Below are 26,691 nucleotides of genomic sequence, written 5' to 3'. Positions count from 1 at the left end.
TCTCTCTCTCTCTCTCTCTCTCTCTCTCTCTCTCTCTCTCTCTCTCTTATCCAAACGCCAACATGCCATCATAATTTACAATCAAATGTGCGGCGCAGCCTCGCAGGAAATATTACAAACAGCTGAAAAGGGAAAGTAGAGGCCCGCCAAGATACATTCCTTCATTTTAATTCAGTCGTTAGGCTGAGATGAAGAAGAAGTGACAAAGTGAGGCAGTTAATTGAGTTCTTCAAGGTGGCAGCATGATAAAAGCAAGTCATTGTAGATGTGTTCAAACTAGATGAAACTTTGGGGTGGAAACACTTCAAAATAGCAGCTCAAATTACCAGCTTTATCTGGTTTGAGAATGGAAATGCGGCAAACAGGGACGCTAACAAGCATGTTGATGAGTTCAGCTTTCTAAAATGTTGTAGCATTGAAATTAACGACTGCAACCAACGATTATTTTTATTATAGATTAGTCTGCTGATAGGTTTCTTGGATTTTAAAATGTCTATAAGCTATGTTTTTGAAATAACAATCAAGTCAATTGAGGATAGCTCATTGTTTTAGCTGTCTGGCCGACAACTTTACTGTTTTGGTTCACTCTCGGTGCTCTCATGACATTGTTATCAGCAGAATCAGGCAGCGGTTTCCGTAAAAAAGCTTAAAAAACGGACCGTACACTACCTGCTGTACACCAAACGGTAGTCAGACAAAGTTAGCAATTAGCTGGTGAACATAGTGGAGTATTGGCAGCTAAAGAGACGTATATTTCCATCAGAGGATGGTAGAGACCATTGAGCTTAAAGAGAGATAATATTGGGCTTTGATTCATCAGGTGGACACAAGCACGACTCCAAATGGATGATGATGTTGCTCTGTAACTGCTGGATCAAGTTATTGCGAGTTTTAGTTCATGAAAGTGTCTAAAATGTCAGAAAAACCTGAAATATTCAAGTTACTATCAGATATGACAAAGAAAAGCAAATCCCCGTAGGTTGGCGCTAATTTCTGTCGATTTTATTGACAGAAATAAAACATTGTATCAGTGTATATACCAATGACATGACTGACTAGAGTACTCAGAGCTAAACTTTATGTACATCTGCTAGTGTTGAGCTTGCGTGTGCAGACATGTTGGACCAGTAGTGTTTCAGATTCTAGAAAGAGTTGTTGTTTTTAGGCAAAATGGAGATTTGGGGAAGATGCCATTTTCCTTGGATTTTCCATTTAGCTCTACAGAAAGTTGGCCTCAAGGAGCAGATTTCCACCGACATCGGAGAAGAGGTCTGTGATCCACGCGGAGCAGGAAAATAACTAATTTGGTTTCATCCACAGAAACTCTCTCTTTCCTGTGAAAACTTTGGCTTTAAACCCTCATGTTGGGCAAAATTTAAAGTTTTCATCTATCAAGGGCATCACACTGCACTAAATAGAAGTAGAAGTTGTTAATGTTAGTAGTTAAAGTAGGAGTGACCCTTTAAACATGTGGGGTATTGCTTTTTTATCACCTGCTCATGCCTTTAAGCCCAGTCTGATCCGGGGTGCTATCTTCAGACTGGGTCTTCCTCTCATCTGGGTCGTCTGAAAAAGTTTCTTATGAGAGTCCTCAGATTGGTAGCAGCTGTGGTTGTTGGCCGGGTTCAAGCTGTGGGAGTCTGCGGCAGGCCAGCGGGGAGGAGCTCAACATCTGGAAAAGAAGGAAAAGCTGGCTGAAAACACAGAGATGAGAGCCTAGAAATGTGAATCCTGACGCCACAGTGCTTGCGAGTTTACAGTTTGCTTTGTGTAAATACATATTTTTAGGTGTGAGCGTTGTTGGATTAGAACTACAGCCTCTGAAATATTAGTTTCATGTAAACGCGTGACTCTGCTGCATTAGAGAGTGTCGGACAGAGCGGCTGAGACAGTGGAAAGAGTGGACTGCTGTTTATGAGATCCGAACCGCTGGGCCTCTCTCGATGTAATGGCATGTCTAAACATGTGGGAGCCGCCTGCAAGAGGAAAAAAAGAGGAAGGGGGTGGAGGTGGTGCTTGTGCTGGTCAAGAAAAACTTTAAATTCCTCCTCCTCAGATCTGCCCATATTCTGGCTTTTCTATCATGTTGAATACTGAACTTTCTTAGTGAAATGATACATTTCCTCTTCAGTGTCTCTGTACTTACTTTCTGCAATTACATAGGAAAACCTTTTGTTACTACAAAGTTGAAATGTTTTATAAACAGTCTACAAACCAGTGGAAACTATGATGGGAAATTCCTATAGATACTGATTCAATGTGTAAAAGGAGTAGTTATTATAAGGAATAAAAACCAACGTTCGACGTGTCACGTTTGACATCACAGAAACATGTTGTGGTAGTTAATTCTTTTGTTTCTTATTCAGTTCCTCTTTCAAACTCTCAAACCAGAGTCACCAGGTGATTGTTGGAACAGTGGAATGACTAACAACGACGGTTTTGATGAGTTGTATTTTGTTTCTGTTCATTTAGACAGTTACATTTTCACAGAATATGAAGTGTTTTTTACGACAATCAGCGCTGTAAAACGACTGTTCTCTTACTGGAGTCTGTTGGCGATGAGGAGAGCATATTCATTTTCTGTTTTGTACGATAATAAATTATGATCATTTTCCAAATCCCTGTCGATTTTGTTATATATTCACATCAACGCTAGTCCCACAGTATCACACGGGAAAAGGTGCGGAAATTAGCATTTCCAAAGTTCATTATAATCCATCCAATAGTTGGTGAGACGTTTCACTAAAATGTTCCCCTCATGGTGGTGCCAGAGGAAAAGTCGGGATCAGCAAATTCACGAGGATTCATCCTCTGGGGACCTTGAATTTCATGACAATCCATTCAAATGTCGTTGAGATATTTCAGTCTGGACCAAAGTGGTGGACTAACCAACCAGTCCACATTGCCATCCCTACAGCCGCAGCACTAGCGTGGCTAAAAGAGGGAGGGTTCACTTTATTTCAGAGCTCAAAGGGCAGGTGGGTATGTTTATAGCTCTGTGAGTCAGTCGGAGCACAGCATAGGAAAGTAAGAGTCTGTGGATGTGGATTTATTTCTGGTGAAGTACTGCGCTTTATCATGCCACGGTAATTACATGTTGTGGCCTACTGAACTTCAAGCCAGGCAAAAGTCAACATAATTAACTCCTCTCCCTACCATTTTGCTCCTCGTTCCTTGAACTTGCCTCTTTTTGTTTTGTTCACAAGTACTGAGCTGGGAAAAGTGTAGCAGTAGCAACTTGCACACCAGAGCATGTCTAGCAGCAGGGAGAGCTTTTCCCTGGGTTTGCACAGCAGAGGGATGGAGGTTAAGAGAGCGAGAGAGCCACTGGCATCCCACCGGCTGGCTGGACAGAAGGGGCATTCTTCTCCTCGGATCCCCCCGGTCGTCTCCTGCAGACCACACTTTGTCAGCCAATGTGCCCTCCGTTTACTGAGGAAATGTTCACTTAGTGCAGGAAGTCTGAGGTTTCCCCCCCGTACGTTTGATTTCAGCAGTTACCCAAACAACACTTGGGTTATAAGAGAGGTCAGAACAACATAGGTGGGAACTAAAAAACCCAGAGGGGACTTACAGTCTCAGTTCACCAGTGTGTGATGTATAAATAATTAGCAAAGATAATCTCCCATCATACTTGATTATTCTGGATAGATTGATTTGATCACACAATCAAATCTACACATTAAGGCTTTTAGTTGATGTTTTCAAAATGATTTCCTGTTTAATTCAAGAATCTTAATTTCTTAATTGTTTTAAGTATTTAACATCTTCTATAATCTTTCTGTAACTTTTACAGTTTTAAGCACTTTACAAGTTTAATGTTTTGAGCATTTGGATAGACAGAGTGTGAATTTTCATTTGTTTTATCAAGTTTATACCTGGTTTGTGCCGTTTCACTATTGTCCTGCAGGGGAAGTACAGAGCACTCTCACTGCAGTTTCTTGTTAGCCAGCTGGGCCAACTCTCTGGCTTTCCTCTTCTTCAGCTTCTTCTTGAGGAGGAGCAAGTCGATGTAGACGATGTGATCCAACACCGCGGAGGCGCAGAGGAGTCCGCCATGCAGAGCGCCTGCTATCCCACAGCTGAACACGTCTTGACCTGGAACAGACACACAAATACACCCTGCTGGATGAGACACGTCTATCTAGTCTGGATTCAAAACACTGTCTGTGTTTCCCTTCTAGATAATGTTTTCTTCACAAGCTTTAATTCCTTCTGCTTTGTGACTTTCTTACTTTCTGTAGAGGTAAATTAAGTTTGTTGAGAAGAAACTCAACATTTCAAAGCATCAAAGAGTCAATCGGGCATGTTGAGACATTTCTGTGCCCGTGAAAACTTCACTCAATCACAAAACACAAAGAATTGACCGTGTTTTTTTTAACATGAAAGTGTGGGACAAGTAACTTTTCATACCTGAGATGTAGAGGTTTTTGACGGGGGTGTTGCACCTGTTCCTCGCCACATTCTCGGCATGGAAACGCTCGAGGTTGTGCTCGGCAGAGTACATGGCTCCACGCTGGGAGCCCAGATAGTGCATGTTGGTCAGCGGGGTCGCCACGTCCTGGAAAACCAACTGAAAAACGAGTCGTACAAGTATTACGATGCAGTCAACACGTATGAAATAAAAGCACAACCTACAGTAACTCTGGACATGCTTTCACGGCTATAAATAAGTATTTTTGATGTTTTAGAGCAGTTAAATATACATGCACAGATAACAAACGAGCACATAAGCATAGACGTTTATGACAGAAAATGACCGGTCCTACCTTGTCTTTGATTTTAGGGAACAAAGTGCAGGCCCAGTCAAAGAGGTTCTTAGCAAACCTCATTTTGTAGTTGTGGTATTCATCGCCCCTTTTGCGCACTGTAGTGTCCTTCCATTCCTCAAACCATTCATACTTCATCATCGTGAGTATTGTCATGCAACATTTACCTGTGAACATGGAAGAAGAAAAGACATCACACCTGATCTGTATGGACTCAGACGTGGTATTTTGTACGAGATCATATCCAATTTGTGAGATTTTCTAGTAGCAGTACATCTTTACAAATGTCTCTTTATCTTTTAATTCAAGCACACTGCTTTCTTTCTTTTGGACATCGTTTCCTGTCACAACTAATATTTTCAACAGTAGTGGGTGTTTCTACCTGGGTGTCTGATTTTGGCTTCTGGGTCTTTGGCAGATGGCATTGTGATGAACATCATGGGAATATTATCCGGTGCTTCCTCTTTGCTCAATGCAAAGAAGTCCTCCATCCTAAAAAAACAACAACAAAATAACATGTAAATGTGAAAATTCAGGTCTGGGCAGCTTATCAGCAGTATGGCCATGCATAAAATAATTCTTCAACTTAACTTGGCAATTACATCAGCCACATGCAGTAATATACAGTATGTTTAATGTACAGAAGCTACACTTTCTTTTGGAAGTTGATGTTCCTGGAGGAAACCTACACTGAGAAGAAGTTTATTGTGTTACTACTTCTTATACAACAGCGCTCCCTTGTGTTGATTAAATATTGGTGTTCATTGGGTTGGCTGCTCTGCAGACTTACGACTTGTCCATATCGTTGTTTTTGAACAGCCAGAAGTTGGTGGACTCGAGACCCAACTCCTCTTCAGTGCCATCAAAGCCAGAGAAGACCAAGAATGATCCTCTGCCATGTTTCATCATGTTCAGTCTTTCCTGAATATCTACAAGTTTACAGACACTTTTAAATGTCGTCCTTATTTTCACAACAAAAACTATTTTGGTAATAAGTTATGTGTTGCTCACCTGTCTTCATGTGAATCTCAGGGGGAAGAAGTTTCTGGAAGGTGGTGAAGATGCCACAGTTTGAAACAATCACAGGTGCGTGAACCTCCACTTCCTCCTGACCTTTCCTCACTTTCACACCTGTTACGTGGCACACAAAGGAAGTATTCAGTCAGCTACCTGTAGAGTACGTCCTCCTTTAACAAGTAAAAAAAGAAGTTGGAGCTGGAATCATTTCTCACCATAAGCGGCTCCGTTTTCATTAACCAGGATCTGGGAGACGGGAGCTCTGACCAGGCAGTTTCCTCCATGTTTCTGAATGGTGCGGATGATGTGGAAGGCGATCTCGCTGGCACCACCTTTAGGGTAGTAGGCGCCTCGTTTGTAGTGATGAATCAGGAGGGCATTGATCAGGACGCTGGACTCCTTTGGAGGCACGCCTAAATGTACACAGAGCAAAGCATTGGTTATTACTTTCTGGTAATTATTTCTTTATAATAATATCTTCATCTTAGGCCCAACTGGGACCGCCATCCAGTTACAAGTCCACTCATTAAGTTATATATTGTATACATCATTAACCCAACATCAGGACTTATAATCACAAAGACTTGTACTTAATGTCATCGACAAATCATTTAAAAGAACAAAAAAGTGCAGATGCTTTTGAGACTCATTTTGGACCAAATCTCTGGTTTTCTTTTTACTCATTTCTTTTAAACTTATTTTTGAGAACCCACCATAGAAAAGATAAGAAAAGATGATGTGGAGGTCCTTGTTGCTGGTCAGGGTGTTCACCAAGTCCGTTGCACATGTGCCAGTGAGACGGAAGACCGGGGTGACGAGGTTTCCGATGCCTGACTTCAGCAGGAACAAAGACACCCACTGTGGGATCAGCTTCAGAGTGGCCAGGTAGTGAGTCTTCTTAGCTGAGATCTGTTGGGACACAGAGGATGTTTGGGATTCATGTTTTGGACGGACGACGCACTGAAATATGTGTCCAGTATCTAACGGTACCTTCATGATTTTGAAGAATGTCTCGATGGCCTCTGTGTCGTCAGGGAATTGCTTCATCAGATGGGCTTTCATCTCGGTTTTGCCGGAGAAGATGGTGTACTCTCGTTTCTCGTCACCCAGGCCGATCTGGATGGTGTCGAAGTGTTGCTTTAGCTCCTGGAACTCCAGCTGGCCCTCGGAGATCTGGTCGAAGGCGATGCGCAGCAGACTGTTCTCGTGGACTTGACCGATGTAGTGAAGGCCTGGTGAAGAAAGACCGGGAAACAGGAACATGGTGTTACTTCAGTCACACCTGACATGTGCAATGTTGTTCACATTTTATAGGATCCTGCATACATGTACATGAACACAAATGTCTCATTAAGACATTGCTAAAATATAATTTGTATGTGAGTGCTTTGATTTGGAGCCAAAAGCCAAAGTGGAGGTGCCTGCAGGGCCTTTATGGCTGGAAGTTATTGGCTCCACAAAATGTCTCAATCCCCAAAGTCCCTCTGAAAATAGTTTAAAGGTTATGTGTTTGCTGTCTTTATAGACTCTGTCATAAGTGTTTAAAAGAAAAAAGTTATTTTTTCTTTGATCTAAGTGCCTCAACTAGACTTGCTTTTCTTTAGCTATGATAAGTGAACAAATGTGTCAATCACATAAATTGCAGGCAGTCTTACCAACATCAAACTCGAAGCCTTTCTCTACGTATGTGTGGCAGCAGCCTCCCGCCTGGTCGTGTTGCTCCAGCACCAGGACTTTCTTCCCCGCTTTGGCCAGTGTGGCTCCAGCTGTGAGCCCTCCAATACCGCTCCCGATGACGATGACATCCAGGTTCTGGGGCACTTTGTCAAGGTTGAAACCTGGACGTAAAAACACACGGAGCGAATGTTAACATGGTAACAATTTATCTTTCTAGTTAAGACGGGTTGAACAAAGATCTGTTGTAAATGTTATCATGCTGAAATAGCATGCATAATTGGGTTGCATAATGTTGCACTTCATACCTCTCCTGTCATAAACACTTCTGATCTAATTCCCGCTATCTGTGTTCTCTTGGTAATAAACGGTAGATTAGGCGGAAGACATAATCTCCTGGTCCATAATCTAATTAAGATAAAACCTACAGGTGAAAAACAATCATTGTACTAAACTCTGAGTTATGACACAGAAAACAGGTATTTTAGATAGCTGTACCAGCACACCTCAGCAGCTGTAAGAACTGCAGTGAACTAATTGTATATGCATTGTCCTTTTTTATAGATCCTTTTGAAGTTTTCTAAATTATAAGAAGGTCTATAATCAGATGATTAGTTGATTTCTGTGACAGCGGAGATTGTAAACACATCAGTGATTTCTGCACGGATATGAATCAGACTTTTGTTCCATGAAATTCTTAATTCTCTCACAGAAGCACTAAGTAATCATATTTTATTTTAATTATCAGTTCACTCATTGTAATTTTTTTTTTTGGCAGATGCTGGCTGAGGTTGTCCATTTCTGCCATAAAAGTATAGAAACCCCATATCAACATGGAAGTTTTTATTTATCCAACAGAATTAAAGCAGAGCATATTTTGTCATTTTAATTTTACATTTCACATTTTTTCTCCTCCAGGGAGTTTACTGTCAAGTCATACAATAACATATTAGTATAATGTTTTAAACATTGAATGTATTTTATCTTTGAGCTAATCAAGTGAACACCACCTAAATTAAGAATATGTTGTTCTCAGTTGTGAAACAGAAATGAACCATATACTCAGTGTCATCTATAACGTCTTTCCCAATTCATTGTCTGTGGAGCAGTTCCACACTTTATACTTGAAGGCATCACAAATGTAAGTTTTAGCATTCTAGTTTTGGGATTTGGTAGAGAGTTGATCATGTTTAGTAATATTTCTTAGAGAGTTGGAATAACATACATGCATTTTTAAACCTTTAACTGGTTTAAGATCAGCTTGACAGTGGTGATAAGTTGCGATGTTGCATACAAGCATCTCTAACTGTAATCATTTTACCTTGCTTGATGACTTTGTCCCGCTTCTTCTGATCAAGCTCTCGAGGTCCAGGCGGTCTCACTGACTCCAGCGAGAAAGGGCTCGGTTTCCCAAACAGGTACCAGTACGTGCCACCGGCCCAAATAACCAACCACACTAAGAAAACCAAGAGCCACATCGTGGAGACAATGAAATCACTGTTTCTGTTAGCGTGTTCACAGCAGCAGTGACAGGTTTTTACTCTGCACTTCTCTCCTTATGAGGCTCTTTTTACTTATGCCGAGGGCCGAAGGTCTGGAGATAAAAGCAATAAAGATAAAGTGGTGAAAGACACATTTTTTTTGCGATGACAGTGCAAATATACGAAAAGCAAATAATGGGCACTTTTCTTAGTTATTGATTTCCCTTGTCTTTAAATAAATTCTACAAAAAGTGCTGAAAGAGATGCACTATTCCATAAACACACTTTGAGGAATCTGCATAATATTTTGAAAAATCAATGGTTTTACAGTAAACAAATTCACACAGTTAAAACACTTCTGAGGGTTATAACACATTTTGTTTTCTTCCTGTATGTTGTCATGTCATGTCATTCCAAAGAGAGGAAACTTGCATTGATTTGACACATCCACAATTACTCTTATCTGATAAGACAATTAAGATTAAGACTGCGGACACACCCTAGACTTTAAACATGCAGTGTCAAAGTGTATGTCTTTACAACGATGCAGCTGAGGGAAATCACAGACTTTATAATTTTAGGTTCAATAAAGACAGAGTTGGTGTTTTTTTTTTTAAAGACGCAAGAAATTGAGACATTACACTTCGCAACTTAGTATATAACTAAGCTGTTATGTTGGCCCCACTTTATTTTAAATTCAGACAGACAAAGGAAAAACCACACAATTTTATTTAAATGACCGGAAACTAATTCATAGACCTCTATGATTCTTTTCTTATTTGAGAATGTTTATATCTGAATATATAGATAATTTTTTTGCCATAAAATTCAATCAAACACATTTCTGACATACTGGATTGGTTTAATCAGTTATGGTATGTGATCAGTGTTATTTATAGTATTGTCATTGGATACTTAAAAGGTAAAAGGGCACTCTGCACATTTAACTTTATAATAATATATGATATTATAAAATAAAATAAAAATAGATGCAACAGAAGCAAAGAAACATTCCTCTTCCTCGTGAAAACCATAGACTGCACATAAGAATTGGACGTAGTCACAATGACGGATTTGAAACTTTGATTTTGTCATTTTTGCTATCGCCATCTTGGTTTTTCGCAGCTAGAATAAGACATTTTTCGACGTTCAACTTATTATAATTAATTTTCATGGACTAAGCTCCTTAACTGAAGCGGGAAGTTTAAATCTTAGAGGTTGTTTTGACAATGAAGTAAAATACTGATATACTGTATCACCGATGTCCTCCAAATGATAAGTAACCATAAAAAGGTAACTACAATCTTGGAGACAGTTGTGCAAAGGTGCTGATATGTGCTGCCTATGGTCATTGGACAGAAACAGCTTCAATGCAGCATGTTTGTTTTTTGCAATCTTAGAAATTAAACCTTTACATTACAAAAGCTACGTTCATATAGTTGTATTTGTTGTTACGGAGATTGAAAATGGCACTAATTGGATGGAGAGCCCGAAATGGAAGCCGGCATGAAGCCGCTGGAATGAGCTTAAAGACGCTGATACAGGAAGCAGCTCTGTGTCGACAGTGTGACCGACTGTGAGGAGAAATCCTATTAAGAATTAGACTAAGCAGTAGCTGCACGACTCCTGTGACGTTGTTCCGCCTTCTACAGCAACAGAGTTAAATGTCATGTTGACAAATGATGACCGACCAATATCCAGTCAACCCTATTTAACATTAACCAATATGATATAATGAGATGAAAGTGCAGTTAGGAGTGCAATAAAAGTGAGATATCCTAATGTACATGTCATAAGAAGAAGAGAAGCCAGGTCAGGTCAAAGCTTTGTACAGCTATTTGCATTTAATTACAAATTGGCAAAGAAACATTTTCATATCAACAGGTACATACAGTAATCCGGTGACGGAAAAGGGTCTTTCTCCTGGTAGCAATAACCTTTACAGATCTCAGTGTTCCTACTACTGTACATTTTTACCCACAAGGATTCCACAGGGATGAAAACAGCGATGTAACCGGCTCTCATAAAAAACTGTTTGACTATTCCCTGCGTGTCTTTGTGCTATGTTAGTACGCAGCCTCCCTTGTCTCCCTTGTAGGGGTTCTTGTCATCTGCAACGCCCTTTATCAGCGGATCGTTTGGTACCAGCGCCTCGACATAAGAGACCGTTTCTGCACAACTTGCAGCCAGCTGTTGTTGAGAGGAAAGATGGAGACAAATGTAAGCTCAACAAAGATTTCAATTTGCATGCTACAAATTCATTCAGCATTTATCTCCCCTAATTTGTTTTCCCACATTGTTTTAACACGAAAGCTTTTGGTAGCTACAATTAGAGATGATATTGGACAGAATCCTAACAATCGAAGGCAAGAAAAGGTATTTTTAAAAATATATTTTTAAAGAGGTAATTTACTTACCGGTGTCCTAGTTGTGCTAACTTCCTTCTTCAACTGGTCCAGCTCCATTTTCAAGATTTCCTTATCTGACATATCCCGAGCCATCCTGACTGTAAGAGGAAAGCAAGATCAAAATGTTAAAATAAAAATATATATAGTTTCTTTAGGTTATTCTCTTCAAATCCTTTGACAAAATAAATGTAAATCCATCATAGACAAACATCTCAATCATCAATCGTTACCTGTTAGATGGTGGGATCCCCAAAAATGTGAGAAATGTGTTGGCTCCTAAGAGCTCATCGACTGTATGCGTCCCTGTAGTCCGGTCGCTTCTTCACACTGACTCATCCCTTCTGTCCCACTGCTCTTCATCCCAGCTGATCCCTGCTGCTGGCTTTTCGGGAAAGGTCGGCAAAGGATTGGACCTGATGGCACCAATCCCCCCTGATGAGATTAAACAATCAGGAGCCGTAACCTCTGAACAGGAAGGAGGAAGGTAAGGGATCCTTATAGACCTGCAGGTCAGGTGGAGAAAGTGGGACATAGAAAACAATAGACGTGTCATCTTCACATCATCTGTTTCTAACTGTGTGTGCTCAACTTCACATCTGCCTCTCGAGCAAATGATGGATGTGACCTAACTTCCTTCTTTTAAAAGTGAAGAGCTGATTCTTAATCCAAAGCAGATCAGAAATCAATTGTGTGATCTCACTCTGAACAAAGCCCTTGTATTAGAAAGCTCTGGGTCCTTATGTCTCCTCTGAGGAACATGTGAACAGTATGCTGGTTAGCATTCAGCCTGTAGATTTATAGAAAGTTATGGCTCTCATCGCTGTATTCTGTATCAAACAGTGGGTTGGCCTTCTCTTTACATTTGAAAAGACCAGCATTTGTTGTTTATTTCTTCATAATGGGCTTCTCCAAGACTTGTCCTTATATTATTAGCGCCCTTATTTACAGTTATTATTCTGATACTTTTTCCTGTTACCCTGAGAAATGTGCAGCTTCTTGAGGCAAGCTTTGTCCTGCTGGGCTCTTATAAACTTTGACTTAAACTGTTTTGTTTCTCAATTACTTTTTATTGATACTTTAAATATGATATCATTAGCTAAGTCAGACATTTGACTCGGCTTTAACGGCGGTAACACTTCATCGTTGTATACATCATGAGCACTGGGCCTTGTGCTAAGAGGAAGGAGGCCAAGTCTTCACCATTGATTTGATTTTATACTTTAATCTGGGACTCCATCTAATCAGTTGCGACGTCATTCTAATAAACAAAATGTGGACGCGTAGAAGGCTACCATCTAGTGATACTGACGTTTTTACTAAATGTGTCTTTAAAGACACTACCCTTCCTGTTTACAACCAGGGTTTGGGAAACAAAACATGCATAGATGCATATATGTTTGTTTAGTAAAGTTTGCATTATTTTGTATTCTTTTAACACTGAGAATATTTTTAATTTCTTGTGATTGTTTGTGTTGATCCTGAATTCAAATTCACTGGCATTTTTTTGGTCCTTTAAAGTACCCATAAATGTAAATGTAAATGTAAATTATTAAATTATAGCGTCCTTATACTGTATTCTATTTCATTGTATATACTGTGCATTTTTATATATTCTATATTCTGATATTTAATTTGTCCTACTCTGTTATTCTATTGTATATATTGTGCATTTTTTAATACTTAATATTTTTGGTTACTCTGTTACTTTGCTTCTTGGTGTGTCTTGCTGCTGTAACATACAAATTCCCCCCTGGCGATGAATAAAGTACATATCTATCTATCTATCTCTCTATCTACATTATATGTTAGCACACCTAACCCCACCTCTCACTTAATGTAACCAGGGATAGGCTGCAGCATCCAGCCCTACATAGAAATAACAGGTTTAGTTAATGGATGGATGGAGGCTTGTTGGGCTGAAAAAAAGCTTGTTGATACAAACAGAAAACTCACAGATCCAGTGAAAGTGAAGTGAAGCCATTCAAACTATTGTTTCTGGAGCTGAAGCTAAAGCTTTTATGAATAAATGTTGTGGCTGTGTGAAACTAGTCCCACCACTCTGTGCTACTCACCTCCAACTGACATTTCATCTGAGACATGGCAAGCTACTGATCCTGAACTAAACCTTCAGCAGGACTCTCAATAAGCCATTTTCAGGATCTGGGTTAGTCTCATCTACTAAAGATTAACGCGAGACACGTCACTGTGGATCAACAGCACTGTAATCACCTGATGAAATACTCCCCTCCCCTATTTGTTTGTCCTATTTCAGTTCCATACTTTGAATCACTTTCATTGTGGCTTTAAATAATGAAGTAGTCGTTCAACAAAAACATTTCAAATATTCTCTGGTTCAGCGCTTAAATGTTCATATGTTAAGGGACAGTGTGTGCGCTTTAGTGGCATCTAGTGGTGAGGTTGCAGAATTACTAGGGATACATGACTAAATGATTGCTTTTAAAAACACATATAGAACTTTAAAAACAAATTAATACAGAACAGGATTGGAAGTTATTTATGATTTAGATACAACAAAAGAGTTTCTAGAGCAGCGACAGTAATGTTTACAACAACAAGTCACGATATAGCGTCATTAATAAGTTGATTTATTAACTATTAATTAGCAAACATCACAATACTGTCTCTCTGTTTGTACCATAGACTTATATAAGAAGTTTCTACCGATTTCTACCAATATCTACGCATGCAAATTGCCCGCCGAGTACTTCCTGGAACTATCTGAAGTCTACATGAATCACGTGACAATCCAGCATTTCCAACTTCCGTTAACGCGACTCTCTCTTTATACGGCTCCGGCACCAATGAATGAATCTATCCGGTCCACTTGGTTCCATCAGCCAATAGGAAGACGTGTGTGCACTAGAACAGAATATCTTTTCAAAATAAGAGCATCTGCATATGAATTACAGCCACGTTCTATACGAATAGAAAGACGTGTGCTTTTATTTCGAAAATTGTGTGTATTTTGACCGGAAGTTCTTTTTGACTAACGTATAGTTGGCGGATAGATAGCAGCAGCAATGGCAGCTCCCAGCAGGAAGCAGACTTTAAGGTTTCTCAGCCAGTTGGGAGCGTTTATTTTGACCCGGTTCGGGTTTTGGAACTGCTTCAGCATGTTGATGCTGTTTGCTGAACGAGCGGACTCTAAAAGGTAAGAAGAGTGAGCGAATAGAGCCCTGGGAAATAGCTAATGCTAACTAACGAGCTAGCTAACAGCAACCTCAAGCAAAAGGTTTAAGCCATATGGAGCTGTTTAAATTATAATTATATGTTATATTTTGCCTGGTCTGTAATTTTCTGACTGCTGTTGGTAATGCTAAAGGTGGCTTCAATCTATTTTGTACACTGGGCGTGTATTGTTTCAGTCTGCGGTTGGCTGGTCTTTACATTTGGACTACCACACCCCTCTCTGAATTATCCTGTAATTACTTTGTCATACTTGGCTGCCTCTTTCATTTGGGTTATTTTCCCTCTCTGTTAAAATAGGTGCAAGAGTGTTTTAGTTAGTGTTGTGCTGAAAGGGTCCACTTACAATAAGTAATATTTGGATTTATGTTGTTTATTAATTGGGTGTTTTCACTTGAATATGTGCTGCTTACAGCTTCATGAATGTGAAATTATTTTTTTTCAAAGGCAAAAACTAATAATCTCACACAACAGCGGTATATCTCAAAAATCCTTTTATTCTTGTAGACTTGACACAATTATTTTGGGTCGTTGCTGCAGAAGCATTTCACTGCAATGTACAGCTTGTGTTCTGACTACCTCTTTGCGATACACAATAAATACACATGCAATACGTTATGAGGCAAGCAATAATGATAAAGCAGTCGCTGTATAAATTACATATTTAACCTCTTTTCATTCATTGTCATCTCCAGGAAGCCGGACATCCATGTACCATACCTGTATGTGGACATGGGGGCTGCAGTGCTCTGCGCCAGCTTCATGTCCTTTGGGGTGAAGAGGAGGTGGTTTGCAATGGCCGCTGCCGTACAACTGGCTGTCAGCACGTACGCATCGTATGTTGGAGAACAGGTGTACTACGGGGACTGGCTTAAGGTGAGTCACCTTCTGTGGTTTACAGTAACAACGCTGAGGTTCACTAAGTTACCTGTGTGCAGCCTTCTGATAACAATACTCATGGTATCGTTATACACTTTAAATAATGGGACTCGTGGATTATGTTTCCATTTGTCCGTCATTAAGTATAAACTCAGCATAAACCTCGGCTACACAAGCTAAAACAAAAGCTGTCTGTATGTAGTTGCTGTTGAACTCAGTTTGCCATGAATCTTAAAATCTGGCAAATTCTTGCTGCTCTAGAAATATCATTTAGTCTAGTTCTATTATTCAATTCTAACCCAGTTCTGAAAAGGAACCAGGCTGACATTGGAGATGTTAGCTGTGTGTATAACTCTATAAACATGGTCGGTGAAACACTGGTTTTGTTATAGATTGACTTTGTAGCGTAAACGTGAGTTATTACGTGGTTATTACAGCCTGAACGTTGTTGCCCTGCAGGTACGGATGTATTCCAGAGCGCTGGCCATTATTGGAGGCTTTCTGGTCCTGGCCAGCGGGGCGGGGGAGGTGTACAGGCAGAAACCTCGCAGCAGATCCCTGCAGTCTACGGGACAAGTCTTCCTGGGAGTTTACCTCATCTGCATGGTAAGACCCACGTCACTTTTATTCTTTTTTTTTTTTTTTTTTTTTTTTTTTTTAATTTGGATGTGGACAGACTCAGTAAGACACTCTGACACTTCACACTGCTGAGGTACCGAAGCTCATTTCTCGTTATCTTCTAACATTTTAATCATTTTTAATCCTAATCAAGAAAGTAATTGGTAGATGAATTGATAATAAGTATTAGTTGCAGCCATTGTCTTAACAAGACAATTTAAAGGCTTTTTAAGTTTGGATTCACTGAGTCCGACCAAGATTATTGTCTGTATCTTCTTGTGATCACTACATGGAGACCTACTTAAGATCAATATGTACAAACCACATACAGTCATACTGTACACACTAAAACCTGTTTTCGGTGTCCCGTTAAATAACGCAGTACCACTTTTCCCCCCACTAGGTGTACTCCCTCCAGCACAGCAAAGAGGACCAGCAGGCCTATCTGAACCACATCGTGGGAGGAGAGATCACCCTGATGCTGCTGGAGGTGCTGTTTGGGGTGCTGGCTCTGGCCTTCCTCTCTGGCTACTACGTCCGCCTGGCCGCGCAGATCCTGGCCACCACCCTGCCTCTGGTGATCCTGCTCATTGACGGTAATCTCGGCTACTGGCACCACACTCGCAAGGTGGAGTTCTGGAACCAGATGAAGCTGATCGGACATAACGTGGGCATCTTCGGCGCCGTGCTGATCCTGGCCACTGACGGTTGAACCCTTTGGGCTCTCACAGACAGATTTTTACAGACCGAGGTGTCTTCCGCAGGATGCGGTTGTCGGCCTTTTGCGCCAGAGCCTGACTTTGTACTCAAAGCTGCCGTCGCTCGGTGACCTCTCAGGATTCAAACACTCCAGACTGAGACTGTTGGATGGAAGCGGCGTCGATTGTCTTTGCGCACCAGATGGTATCTTTGCTTTTGCAAGAAAAAGAAGGAAAAAAAACACAAGCTTCCTTTTTTTTCGCAATTCAATTATTTATTCAGATTCATGTTTACATTTTTGTCTCTGTTATGCTCTGAAACATGACACTAATGTTGAGTATTGGTACTGTATATCTACAGAGAATATACCTTCTACTCCAAAAAGCATAGTCTTAAATGGTATAATAATACTGCACAGTATATGGTTTAAATCATTTGCAAATAAAGGGATACTTAAAATTTAACTCGTGTGAATTTCTCTCAATTTACCAGATCATTTACAGTTCATAAACAATAACGTTCATAAGTGAGCGCTCGCAGCGATGGAAGTATAGTGGAGTGCAGTAGCTTCTCAAGCTATGCAAGAGCATTGACCACCAAAGATCACAAATGCCACTTAAACAAATGGACTTTCCTGATCAGTGTGCTATTGGTGAGTGGGTAGAAAACATCAGCAAGTGGCCCAATATTTAGTGGTCAGATATATACATGTATTTGGTGGAGAAACCGGAAAGATATTACAAGCATTCACATCACTAGATGCTTACGACTACGTTATCTGTGGTCATGTCAGAACGTCAAATACCACGACACAGACTCTGAGTTTTGAGTTTGAGTTTAGAAACATACTATACTATGACTTTTCATCACTATATTTGATATACTATATACTCTGACTCTGATGTTAAACTATGACTTTTTGTCATATCATGTCGAAAAAAGTCATGAAAAAGTCATAGTATAGCGTGTCATCGGCTTTGTTCAGACATCTGGTCCCCTGGTGGGTTTAGAGGGTATACATAGAGGCAACTTCTACAAGACATCACCCTCCTGAAGCTCAAGTCTGCGTGTGTGATTGCGTTATAGTGAACAAGATTGTGTTTCTAGCGCTTGTGTATTACTTATATTACATTGTAATACACTTTGTATTGGGCTAGTGTTACGTATGGTTCTATATCCTGCTGTGAATATTTGTGCTTGGGTGTGTGTGTGTGCATGTGTGTGTATTCTGTGTCTTTTGACTTCTAGGTGCAGCTCCCTAACAAGTGATTGAGGGCACCTGGATGAGGATGTGGTTTACCTATATAAGCGCCTCCTTGCTCCGCCCTCGCTCTCTCTCATCTGCCTGGCACCAGACCCTGGTCTGCAGTGGGATTTGCACACTACAGTTTACTTGTGTCCTGTAAATAAACTGGCAGCTGTGGTTGTTTTTAACCTAACTTGGTGTTGCGTCCCTCCTATATGTTGCGACTCCCGAGCCGGTCGTAACAATTCACTCTCTTGTGCTTTGAAAGAAAGCTTTAAAGGTGATCTAAATATAAAACTAAAGTCAGACCATGTGAATGAAATGTGACATAGTGTGGTTGACTACAACCTATTATGAAACAACGTGTTGGTATTACCAGGCCACCCCTGGCCATGAATAAAACATCTTCTTCATCTTTCTTGTCTCTCTGAGTCTGTATCACTTGCAGTTTGTTTGTTCTTGCTGCGGTTGTGCTCTGCTTTGATCAGGGTACCAATCACAGCCAGCATCACGGTGATAGTGATGACGAGCACCGATGCCGTCTCAGCGATGCACAGCTGGCTGTCCAGCGACGCCAGGAGGCTCCCGGCTTGCTGAAGAGGAGCGTGGCACACGATGTCCTTGTAGTCGTCCACGTGCAGATGTCGAACGTGACGGATCTTGCTGAAGACGCGCTGCAGCTCGCAGTCGCAGGTCCAGGGGTTGAAGGACATCTGGAGGTGGGTGGAGGTGGTCTGGAGCTTCAGGAAGGTCTTGAACCTGATGTGCTCCAGCTGGTTCCCCTTGAGACCAAACAGCGTCAGACTCCGCAAAGGAGCAAGAGCTTGTGTCTCGATCAGTGAGATGTTGTTGTGGCCGAGCAGCAGCACCTCCAGTCGCTGCTGCCTGCTCAACACGCCATCTTTCAGCACGTTCAGCACGTTTCCCGTCAGGTTGAGGAGGCTCAGTCGAGACAGGCGGCTGAAAGCCCCGACGTCCATCGCCCGGATGCGGTTGTAACTGAGGTCCAGCTTCATCAGGCTTTCAAAATCACCCAGCGAGGTGGAGTCCAGGTGCTGCAGCAGGTTGTGGTCCAGCTGGAGCTCCTGGAGGGAGGACAGCCTCTGGGAGAAGTCCTGAGGGAGCCAACGCAGCCGGTTAAAACTCAAGTCCAGCCTCTCCAGAAACTGCAGCGACGACAGACACTGAAAAGCAGAATCAGGACAGAATATAAGCAAAACACTGGTGGAATGTAACTAAGTGAATTACTCTAGTACCGTTTGAGGTAATCGTACTTTGAGGACTTACTATTATATGCTACTTTATACTAATTTCAGTGGAAGATATTGTACTTTCTACCCAACAAGATATTTTTCACAGTAGAGCAGAAACAATTAATAAATAATCAATTTTGATAATGATAAATGTTTGTCATTCATCAAAGAAATGCTAATATTATCTTCTCAATGGTGATGATTAGCTGCTTTTTACATCTTCCTAAATTACAAATCTTTGGTTTCATTGTTTTTCCCCTTTTTTGAAACTACCTTCTAACATTTAGTAGACAAAATGTCTCCGATGACTCGAAAAATAATCAATGCTTACTAGATAATGAAAATAATAATTTATTGCAGTTTAAAGCTTTGGTTAATTTATTTTGTATGTTAAGATTTCACATACAAATATCGACTTAACTTAAATATAAAATGTTTTATTTACTATAGATTAAACTTCTAGTATATAAAGTATTATTAGTAGTATTTATTAGTTTCAGCTCCACAAGCTGCAACATTAAACATATTAATGAACCAATAAAAACTAAATTAAAGTCATGAAATAGTAATGCACCACCACTGGTCTATAATAAAGTATTGGGTGCAGAATAAAACTCAATGCAGTTCCTATTTTGGGTACCTGTGGCTGCAGAGTCTGGATGCTGCTGTTGGACATCAGGAGGATCTTCAGAGACCACAGCCCCATGAAGGATCTGGTGTGTACCTCAGTCAGCCGGTTCCCACTCAGGTCCAGCAGCCAGATGCCGTGGGGGACATTGGGAGGGACCCGGACTAGACCACGAGACCGGCAGTCCACCAGGTCGGAGGGTTCGTCGCACAGGCAGCGGCTGGGACACAGCTTGAGGCCCAACACTGCGTCCAGAAGAGGAGGCAGCAGAAGCATCACAGCGAGCATTGTGCAGCCACTGACGGGCATCTTGCGTTATACAGCCCGATATTGATGTCATTTCACTAAATTCTCTGACCAGATTTTGGATATTCCTGATTAGAGAGGGATTATGGGCTTAAACAGATAATCACAAAGCGTAACCATAGCTGGGGAGCAAACCTTGTCTGCGTTGGAGCCTTTCCTGAAATAAGGATTTACATCTGCTCCTCTATTTGGATGCATGATGCCGTTTTTATTTGTCTTGATGTTTCACCACATTACATGTTGGTGAGGGAATCGAGCTTCATCATTTACAATGTAAAAACACCACAAGATGTATTGTGTTTGCAGCACTGTGGCTCATTAGGCAAAGATATAATTCTAATGATCAATCAATAGTTTTAGAACAGCCTCTAAAATTTGCAGGTAGTGAATGTTTTCACTACAGAAAAAAAAAATGAATATTTTGGGGGTTTTGTACCGTTTGTCAAACAAAACGAGACATTTTAAGTACTTTAAACTATTTTTCAGAACAAACCAATTACTCAAGAAAATAATCTGAAGATTTGATATTGACAATCTTCCAGATTTATTATAATCGAGTTACCAGTGAACCAACTACCATCAAACCACACCAGCCCACCAGAAATCTACCTGTAACTCCACCCAAAAGCATAGAAATCAGTTTTTAAGGCAGTATTGTCCACACAAATAAAGCTCCAAGAGCCGTATTAAGTTAACCTTGTAAACTCCACGTTTAAATAAAGATTTCACGCCAAGAGGACAGCAGTGAATGTCATCAAGCAGCTTTGGAGAAGCCAGAGGATTAAGACACTTAATAATTAACTTGTTACAGCGTTGGCTTCAGTTCCCTGTCACTACATGGAAGCATTACTCAGGCTTCTGAACAACCTGTGAGAAGAAACCTGAGCATGAAGACCTCATCTGCTCGACAATGTGGACAATGTGTCGGCAGGATCCGCCACCATGAGGACAAATCACAAACATGTCAGTGACACACATTCTACCCTTGGTTATGCCCCCTGAGATGAATACTTGCGGAATATGTGAAGTTAAAATCGTTTTTTAAGCGAGTCCTTCAAAAAGTGGTTGAAAATTACCATATTACAGTCAGAATTTTTGTTACTTTTATTTTAGAAAATGTCCTTAAAGTGTGGCGTTTCAAGTCACATTTTGTTTAAAATACAGAAAATACAGACAGTAGAACATGGATACAGCAAAAAAGGAAACAATGACAGAAAATAAAGCTAACAAGCCTTTCTGACTGCTCTAGTTTTCTCTTTTTGAAATGGAACTGAAGGCAAAGGAAGGAGGGCGGAAAAAGAAAAGGCTTCAGGGACAAGAGGGGGAAGAGGAAGAGGAGATGGGGGGGGGGGGGGGGGAATGAGACGAGTTAGTTAAGGAAAACTATGGTTGCTTTATGGTTCATGTTTAAATTATTCTTTATAAAGTCTAATTTAAGATTTAATCTTTCCTCTTTCTTTTTTGTCTTTTTCTTTTAATGGTATTTAGATCTTCTGGATCCAGGGCCCTCAGCGCTCCTCCTTGTGGTCTCCGACTCAGGACAAGGAATGCCGACTTCGTCTGGCAGTGGGAACAAAACCACCCGCGTCGCCTTCGCCGGTCGACCCAACGCTGCCAACTCAAGAAGATAAAGTGGAGTCCTTCTGTGTTTGCTGTGCTTGTGAACGTTGCATGGACTTCTGACTTTCTACGTCTCTAAAATGTTTCTCAACCTGCAAGAACGAAACCACAGCATTAAAAAAAAAAAAAAACAACTGACATTTTCAACCCTAAAAACACGTCTCATGCCGTCATTGTACAGATCTGGTCTGTAAATAATCACAATGCTGTATAAAGTACTAACAGGTTATGAAGGTACAACCTGGTCTTCAAATAACTTACACATGGTGGGACGATAACCGTCGTATTTAAAAATGAAATCATATGTTAATACACATATGATAATGTCAAAATATTGCCATATCGTTATTGTGAATTATTTTGGCCACAATGGTGCAGTGAAAATTGGATATCGTGACGGTGGCCGTGGGTAGTAATGGAAGTGTTTAGTTGTATTCTTTCATTCGATCAGGCAGGACTTTAAATAATCTCTCCAGCTCTCTTGTTTCATTCACAACTACTTCTGTCCCTTCTCATGTGCACAACATAATGCAACGCTACATATTCAGTTACATGGAGAGCCGGCAGCAGCAGGTAGGACAGTGAATCAGCAGCTGATGCTGGGGTGAATTTCTATTGAACCTGTTCATGGCTTCTAAGTGTTGGCAGGGACAAAACAATGCTTTACTATTACATGTAGCCACAGGAAGTCATGCGAGATGTGTTTATTATGATGTTTTAACTTTCAGGGCTTCAGACTGGGACCGAAATTATCGCATATGCGCTAATTTTCTATTTTTGAGTGTGTAGGTTACAATTTCACGTGAAAGCATAAATCAAGAAAATGTACTGCAAGCATAAAAGTAAAACAAATCGACTCTTAAGTTCTTCTTCTTAATGCAGTGACATGTAAGATGTAATGTTGAAGCTGGCTGTCTGGCTACAGTCGTGTACTGCGTGTGAAATATCGTAGCGACATGAAGCATACTTACTATTTTGCGTACATGACTTAAAGCGCTTCCCTCTTTGCCTTTGCAGTTCTCAACCTGGTAAGGCGGCGAGATAACGACATCGTCCATCACCATAATGTTCTTCTCCTGCCATTTACAGTCTTTGATGCTGCGAAGAGAAGCAAACATCATCGATTAAACAATTATATATTCTAACAACATTCATTCCGTTGGTCAAATTGTGTGTTAAATGTGACTTTCTAGCTGGATTGACAGCATAAAGTCTTTGTTTAAGTTTTCTTTTAAATTTTTTTTTGTTTAGACTTTGTTGTAGTCTCGGGATGAGCTGACTCTGAACCCGGGTCTATCGGGTCAGGGTCCCGATCTATTGCGGACTCACTACCAGCTCTAATCACATGGTGAATCATAGTCACTGAAGGAATAAGATCAGCTTTAAGCCCTTTGCTCAGAAAAGGTATGAGGTCTCCATCAGAAATGTAATCTATGCGTGACGGGTCAGGTGAAGTTAGCCAACTACAGATGGAATAAAATACTTGAATATCAGCACAATTTCGTCCTAGTTATCTATAACACACATGTACGGATGCTTCTGATCACTGTAGAACGTTGAGCAGCTGGTGTGAAGTTCTTACGTTTTGTGAATAGTCTGGAATAGCTGTTGGCCCTCCACAGAAACCCCAGCACTGATTGCATAGGCTTGGGACAGCTTGTCCTCCTTTTCTGACCGTGCTCGATTGGCAAGCTGCAAAAAGATCACAAAAGACATTTTTAACATTATTTAACAGCTTTGAACCAGGATCAGCTTTATATCTTTAACTGGAATAAGAACAGGACGGTTTCAAAACGTGTCTTCTGAGATGTTTTGCATAATCAATAAAGGAAATCTTGCTCACAATACTTTGCTCCACAGGGGAGACTCTAGATGACATTTTATAAATCTAATTTCCATTCATAATTGTGACAACAAAGTTGTCTTTCTCTTTACATTTCACTTTTACAGATTTGCCTACAAATGATTTGAATGTAGGAACACGGAGAGCATCACATCAGAGCTCAGCAAAGCCTGACTAGAGTAAAAAAAAAACAAAAAAAAAACAACACAAGGCGTAATCTACATAAAAACATGAATTATTTTTGCAATACAAAAAGATCCATCAATAAGAATGTAATTTTTATAAACGCTGTGTCCCCAGGCTCCTCAGCAGTTCATATTTCTAGACCAAATAGGTCACCACAAGCTGAATATGCAGTAAACGGCATTTACTTTCAGTTCATTTTCATCCTCACATTCACTTACAATACACAACTCCTGACCCACTCAACACACGTAACAGACAAAATAAAGACTTACCTTGCTAACATTCAGTGATGCTAGTGGGGGTGGAGTCTCAGTGCGGTCATTAATTATGTCCACATCTGAAACGTAGGCTAAGTTGATCAGGATGACGTCGTTGAGGTTCGGCTTACCGCTGGAGGAAGCACATTCTGGGAAAGAACTAAAGTCAAGGCAACGCAACTTCATGACGAGGACACAGAACAAGTATTAAGAGCTGAACACTATCAGTTAAGACCACACAGAGGAGCTTATGATACAGAGAACACTGGCCGACTAACACCGAGAGGTGGTGCCAGTTACAGAGGAAGTGCTGCCACCTATAGTTATGATGAATGAATGAATGAATTGTAAGAAAGGCCTTAGAATTGTACAACTAATGCACATACATACAGCAGCACAGAGTGTTCACTTCTTGATTTTCTTTGCTGAAAAACCCACTAAATGAATCCTCTTTTGAGTCAATTACCCACTGACAGTTTGTCTTATTTTACAAAATGCCTGATTATTGATATAAACTCAGACATAGCATCTTGAGCTTTAAGCGCACTAGTCAAATTAAGTCCTTAATTTTCCCAGAATGAAATGTCAGAGTGAAAAACAAGTTATGTACAGAAATATACACACACACACACACACACACACAATGTAAAAGACTGTCGCAGAATTATCTTAACACATTTGTGGTTTCCCCGTCAGTAATACAGAACAGGTGTCAGACTTGTCACTGTGATTCTGATGCACAGCAGGCTTTCCTCATTTTAGTTAGATCTGCAAGATATTGCATAATTTTTTTAAAGTTCTCTTTAATTTTTAAATATTAAAAAGACACAAGGCAGGTCAGAATTTGACCTGTTAGCACTGTGACAGCATGATGACCTAAGTAGTAAACTTAAATTACTCAAACTTTCAGTATCGGCCTGATGTTTAGTTTCATTTTGAGCTTCATCATTAGATTAAATCTAAGCCCTGAACAAGAAAGCTTCATGTACATTTTCTACCGCACTGCCTGAGTCAAGATGGCTTTACTGAAAACCAAATGTGACTGAGATATTAATTCAGCTTATGTTGGATGGCACTGAAGTGTCAAACAAACCAAAAAGGCCTGTGATGCCAACTGTCAAACCTCCGCTCTGTATTAATAACTTCATTCATTTTTTGGGTGCTACACCCTCACAGCTTGGCCGCGTTGTCGTTAACTAAACCACAACACATAAATTAATACAAATCATCAGCTGATCCAGCATGCCACCAAGTTACATAATGTGCATCTCACACACACACCTATGAAAAGGGTGTAGACATGCTCATCGGCAAGCTAACGTTGGTGGTAATGAACTCACTGCTAGCTGTGACACTTGAATTTTGTTGAAATTAAACAAATCTGTGGAATAATTCACCCAATAATAACAACAATGTCACCAGAATCGGATGAGACGCGGGGGAAAAAGCCCTGCTGATAAGCTCGGGAATGCTAATAGCATTAATTGAGCTAATAGTAGCGGCAGTGTGTGGTTGACCGACAGATAGCATGTTAGCCGAAGCTAACACACAACTTCATTGTAGCGTTGGAAGGGAACACTCTGTGTCCGTTCTCAACTGCCGTTTGAAAATCAACCGTTAGTATCAACGGCAAAAAATGTCATCACAAACTATGTGGTGGTGTGAATAGAGGGGGGCACGCGAGCCGGCGCGAGGTATCGCCGAATGTCAGTTAGCTTAGCAACGGTTGGTGCCTGTTGAGAGCAAACAGCCATGATGCCTTTACTAGAGGGTTCGTTGCCAGATAGTGATCCATGTTGGAGGTCTGGTAATACAATGAGTGGATTCACAACACATGCTATTTCCTAGCAGATAACGTGAAGCCGCGGGACGACCCGGTCACATATATAATGTCTTCAATATATACAAAGAGGATTGGCGACTATCTTCTGAATTAAAGTATTTTAAACGGACAAAGATATGCAACTCGGCTACCACCAATTACGCCTGCGCGGATCACTATTCGACACATTTTACGGTTACCCCTACAGGCCCTTGCGAGCCAGGCAGGCCAGCCAAGCAAACCGTCCCGTAGCTCGAAACAAACGAAAGGATACTCAGAGTTAACATCTTGGACTGGTAGTCAAACGCGACCACTTCTCCTTGCAGACGTTGGCCCAAGCAGGTGAGGCAAGAGACATGGCTCCCGACGCTGAAATACTCCCCCGGTCCAGGAGCCGCCATCTTCTCCGCCAGGAAACCGGAGCGCCTGCCTTACGTAAAACGACGCGATGTCGTATGAGACGAAACCATGGGCGTGTCGAAGTATTACGTCGCGTCGTGGTGATTTTACTCCAATACCACGAACACAATCATAATTTAATCTATGTAACATAATGTTTCATCATTAAATCTTCCACTAATTGTTGATAACATGTAAATGTAATTAAATTAATCGAAATATAAAGCTGTGGCTTTGTCTCCCATTCAACAACTGGAGATACGGCGGTACGGCTAGCTTCTTCTTCTTCTCCTCCTTCTTCTTCTACTTCTTCTTCTTTTAGGTTTATTGGCGGTTTGCAAACAATGAATCGGTGCATTACCGCCACCAACTGGTATGG

General features: G+C 40.7%; 5 protein-coding genes across 6 annotated transcripts; 1 reads left to right on the top strand and 4 right to left on the bottom strand.

Moving 5' to 3' along the window:
* Positions 1–28: 28 nt before the first annotated feature.
* Positions 29–8,994, bottom strand: LOC116380905 (inactive all-trans-retinol 13,14-reductase). Its single transcript, XM_031842729.1, has 12 exons — positions 8,782–8,994; positions 7,442–7,624; positions 6,777–7,018; positions 6,500–6,695; positions 6,002–6,199; positions 5,781–5,900; positions 5,560–5,698; positions 5,152–5,261; positions 4,770–4,936; positions 4,414–4,573; positions 3,879–4,098; positions 29–1,672 (listed from the first exon to the last, which is right to left on the bottom strand). Exons 1-11 carry the CDS (start codon positions 8,936–8,938, stop codon positions 3,929–3,931), a joined length of 1,842 nt encoding a protein of 613 aa, XP_031698589.1. The 5' UTR covers positions 8,939–8,994; the 3' UTR covers positions 29–1,672; positions 3,879–3,928.
* Positions 8,995–10,765: 1,771 nt separating this feature from the next.
* gngt2b (guanine nucleotide binding protein (G protein), gamma transducing activity polypeptide 2b) lies at positions 10,766–11,675 on the bottom strand. Its single transcript, XM_031844252.1, has 3 exons — positions 11,580–11,675; positions 11,359–11,447; positions 10,766–11,131 (listed from the first exon to the last, which is right to left on the bottom strand). The coding sequence occupies exons 2-3, from the start codon at positions 11,440–11,442 to the stop codon at positions 11,003–11,005; spliced, it is 213 nt and encodes a 70-aa protein (XP_031700112.1). The 5' UTR covers positions 11,443–11,447; positions 11,580–11,675; the 3' UTR covers positions 10,766–11,002.
* Positions 11,676–11,788: 113 nt separating this feature from the next.
* On the top strand, positions 11,789–17,216 carry tmem101 (transmembrane protein 101). 2 transcript variants are annotated; one of them, XM_031843984.1, is made up of 4 exons: positions 11,789–11,833; positions 15,252–15,432; positions 15,895–16,041; positions 16,457–17,216. In XM_031843984.1, exons 2-4 carry the CDS (start codon positions 15,289–15,291, stop codon positions 16,763–16,765), a joined length of 600 nt encoding a protein of 199 aa, XP_031699844.1. In that variant the 5' UTR covers positions 11,789–11,833; positions 15,252–15,288; the 3' UTR covers positions 16,766–17,216. The 2 variants fall into 2 exon arrangements, with proteins under 2 accessions (XP_031699844.1, XP_031699843.1); XM_031843983.1 differs by lacking the exon at positions 11,789–11,833 and adding an exon at positions 14,378–14,521.
* A 1,192-nt stretch (positions 17,217–18,408) lies between these two features.
* LOC116381088 (leucine-rich repeat-containing protein 17) lies at positions 18,409–20,188 on the bottom strand. Its single transcript, XM_031842926.1, has 2 exons — positions 19,892–20,188; positions 18,409–19,182 (listed from the first exon to the last, which is right to left on the bottom strand). Exons 1-2 carry the CDS (start codon positions 20,186–20,188, stop codon positions 18,409–18,411), a joined length of 1,071 nt encoding a protein of 356 aa, XP_031698786.1.
* Positions 20,189–21,265: 1,077 nt separating this feature from the next.
* On the bottom strand, positions 21,266–26,604 carry lsm12b (LSM12 homolog b). Its single transcript, XM_031842337.1, has 5 exons — positions 26,188–26,604; positions 24,107–24,240; positions 23,388–23,497; positions 22,777–22,903; positions 21,266–21,897 (listed from the first exon to the last, which is right to left on the bottom strand). Exons 1-5 carry the CDS (start codon positions 26,312–26,314, stop codon positions 21,805–21,807), a joined length of 591 nt encoding a protein of 196 aa, XP_031698197.1. The 5' UTR covers positions 26,315–26,604; the 3' UTR covers positions 21,266–21,804.
* Between the last annotated feature and the right edge of the window lie 87 nt (positions 26,605–26,691).

Source organism: Anarrhichthys ocellatus, unplaced genomic scaffold (assembly GCF_004355925.1).
Source record: "Anarrhichthys ocellatus isolate YVR2014 unplaced genomic scaffold, GSC_Weel_1.0 scaffold4, whole genome shotgun sequence".
NCBI lineage: Eukaryota > Metazoa > Chordata > Actinopteri > Perciformes > Anarhichadidae > Anarrhichthys > Anarrhichthys ocellatus.
The sequence above is the reverse complement of the archived record's forward strand: the minus strand, read 5'-3'. Positions and strand labels throughout refer to the sequence as shown.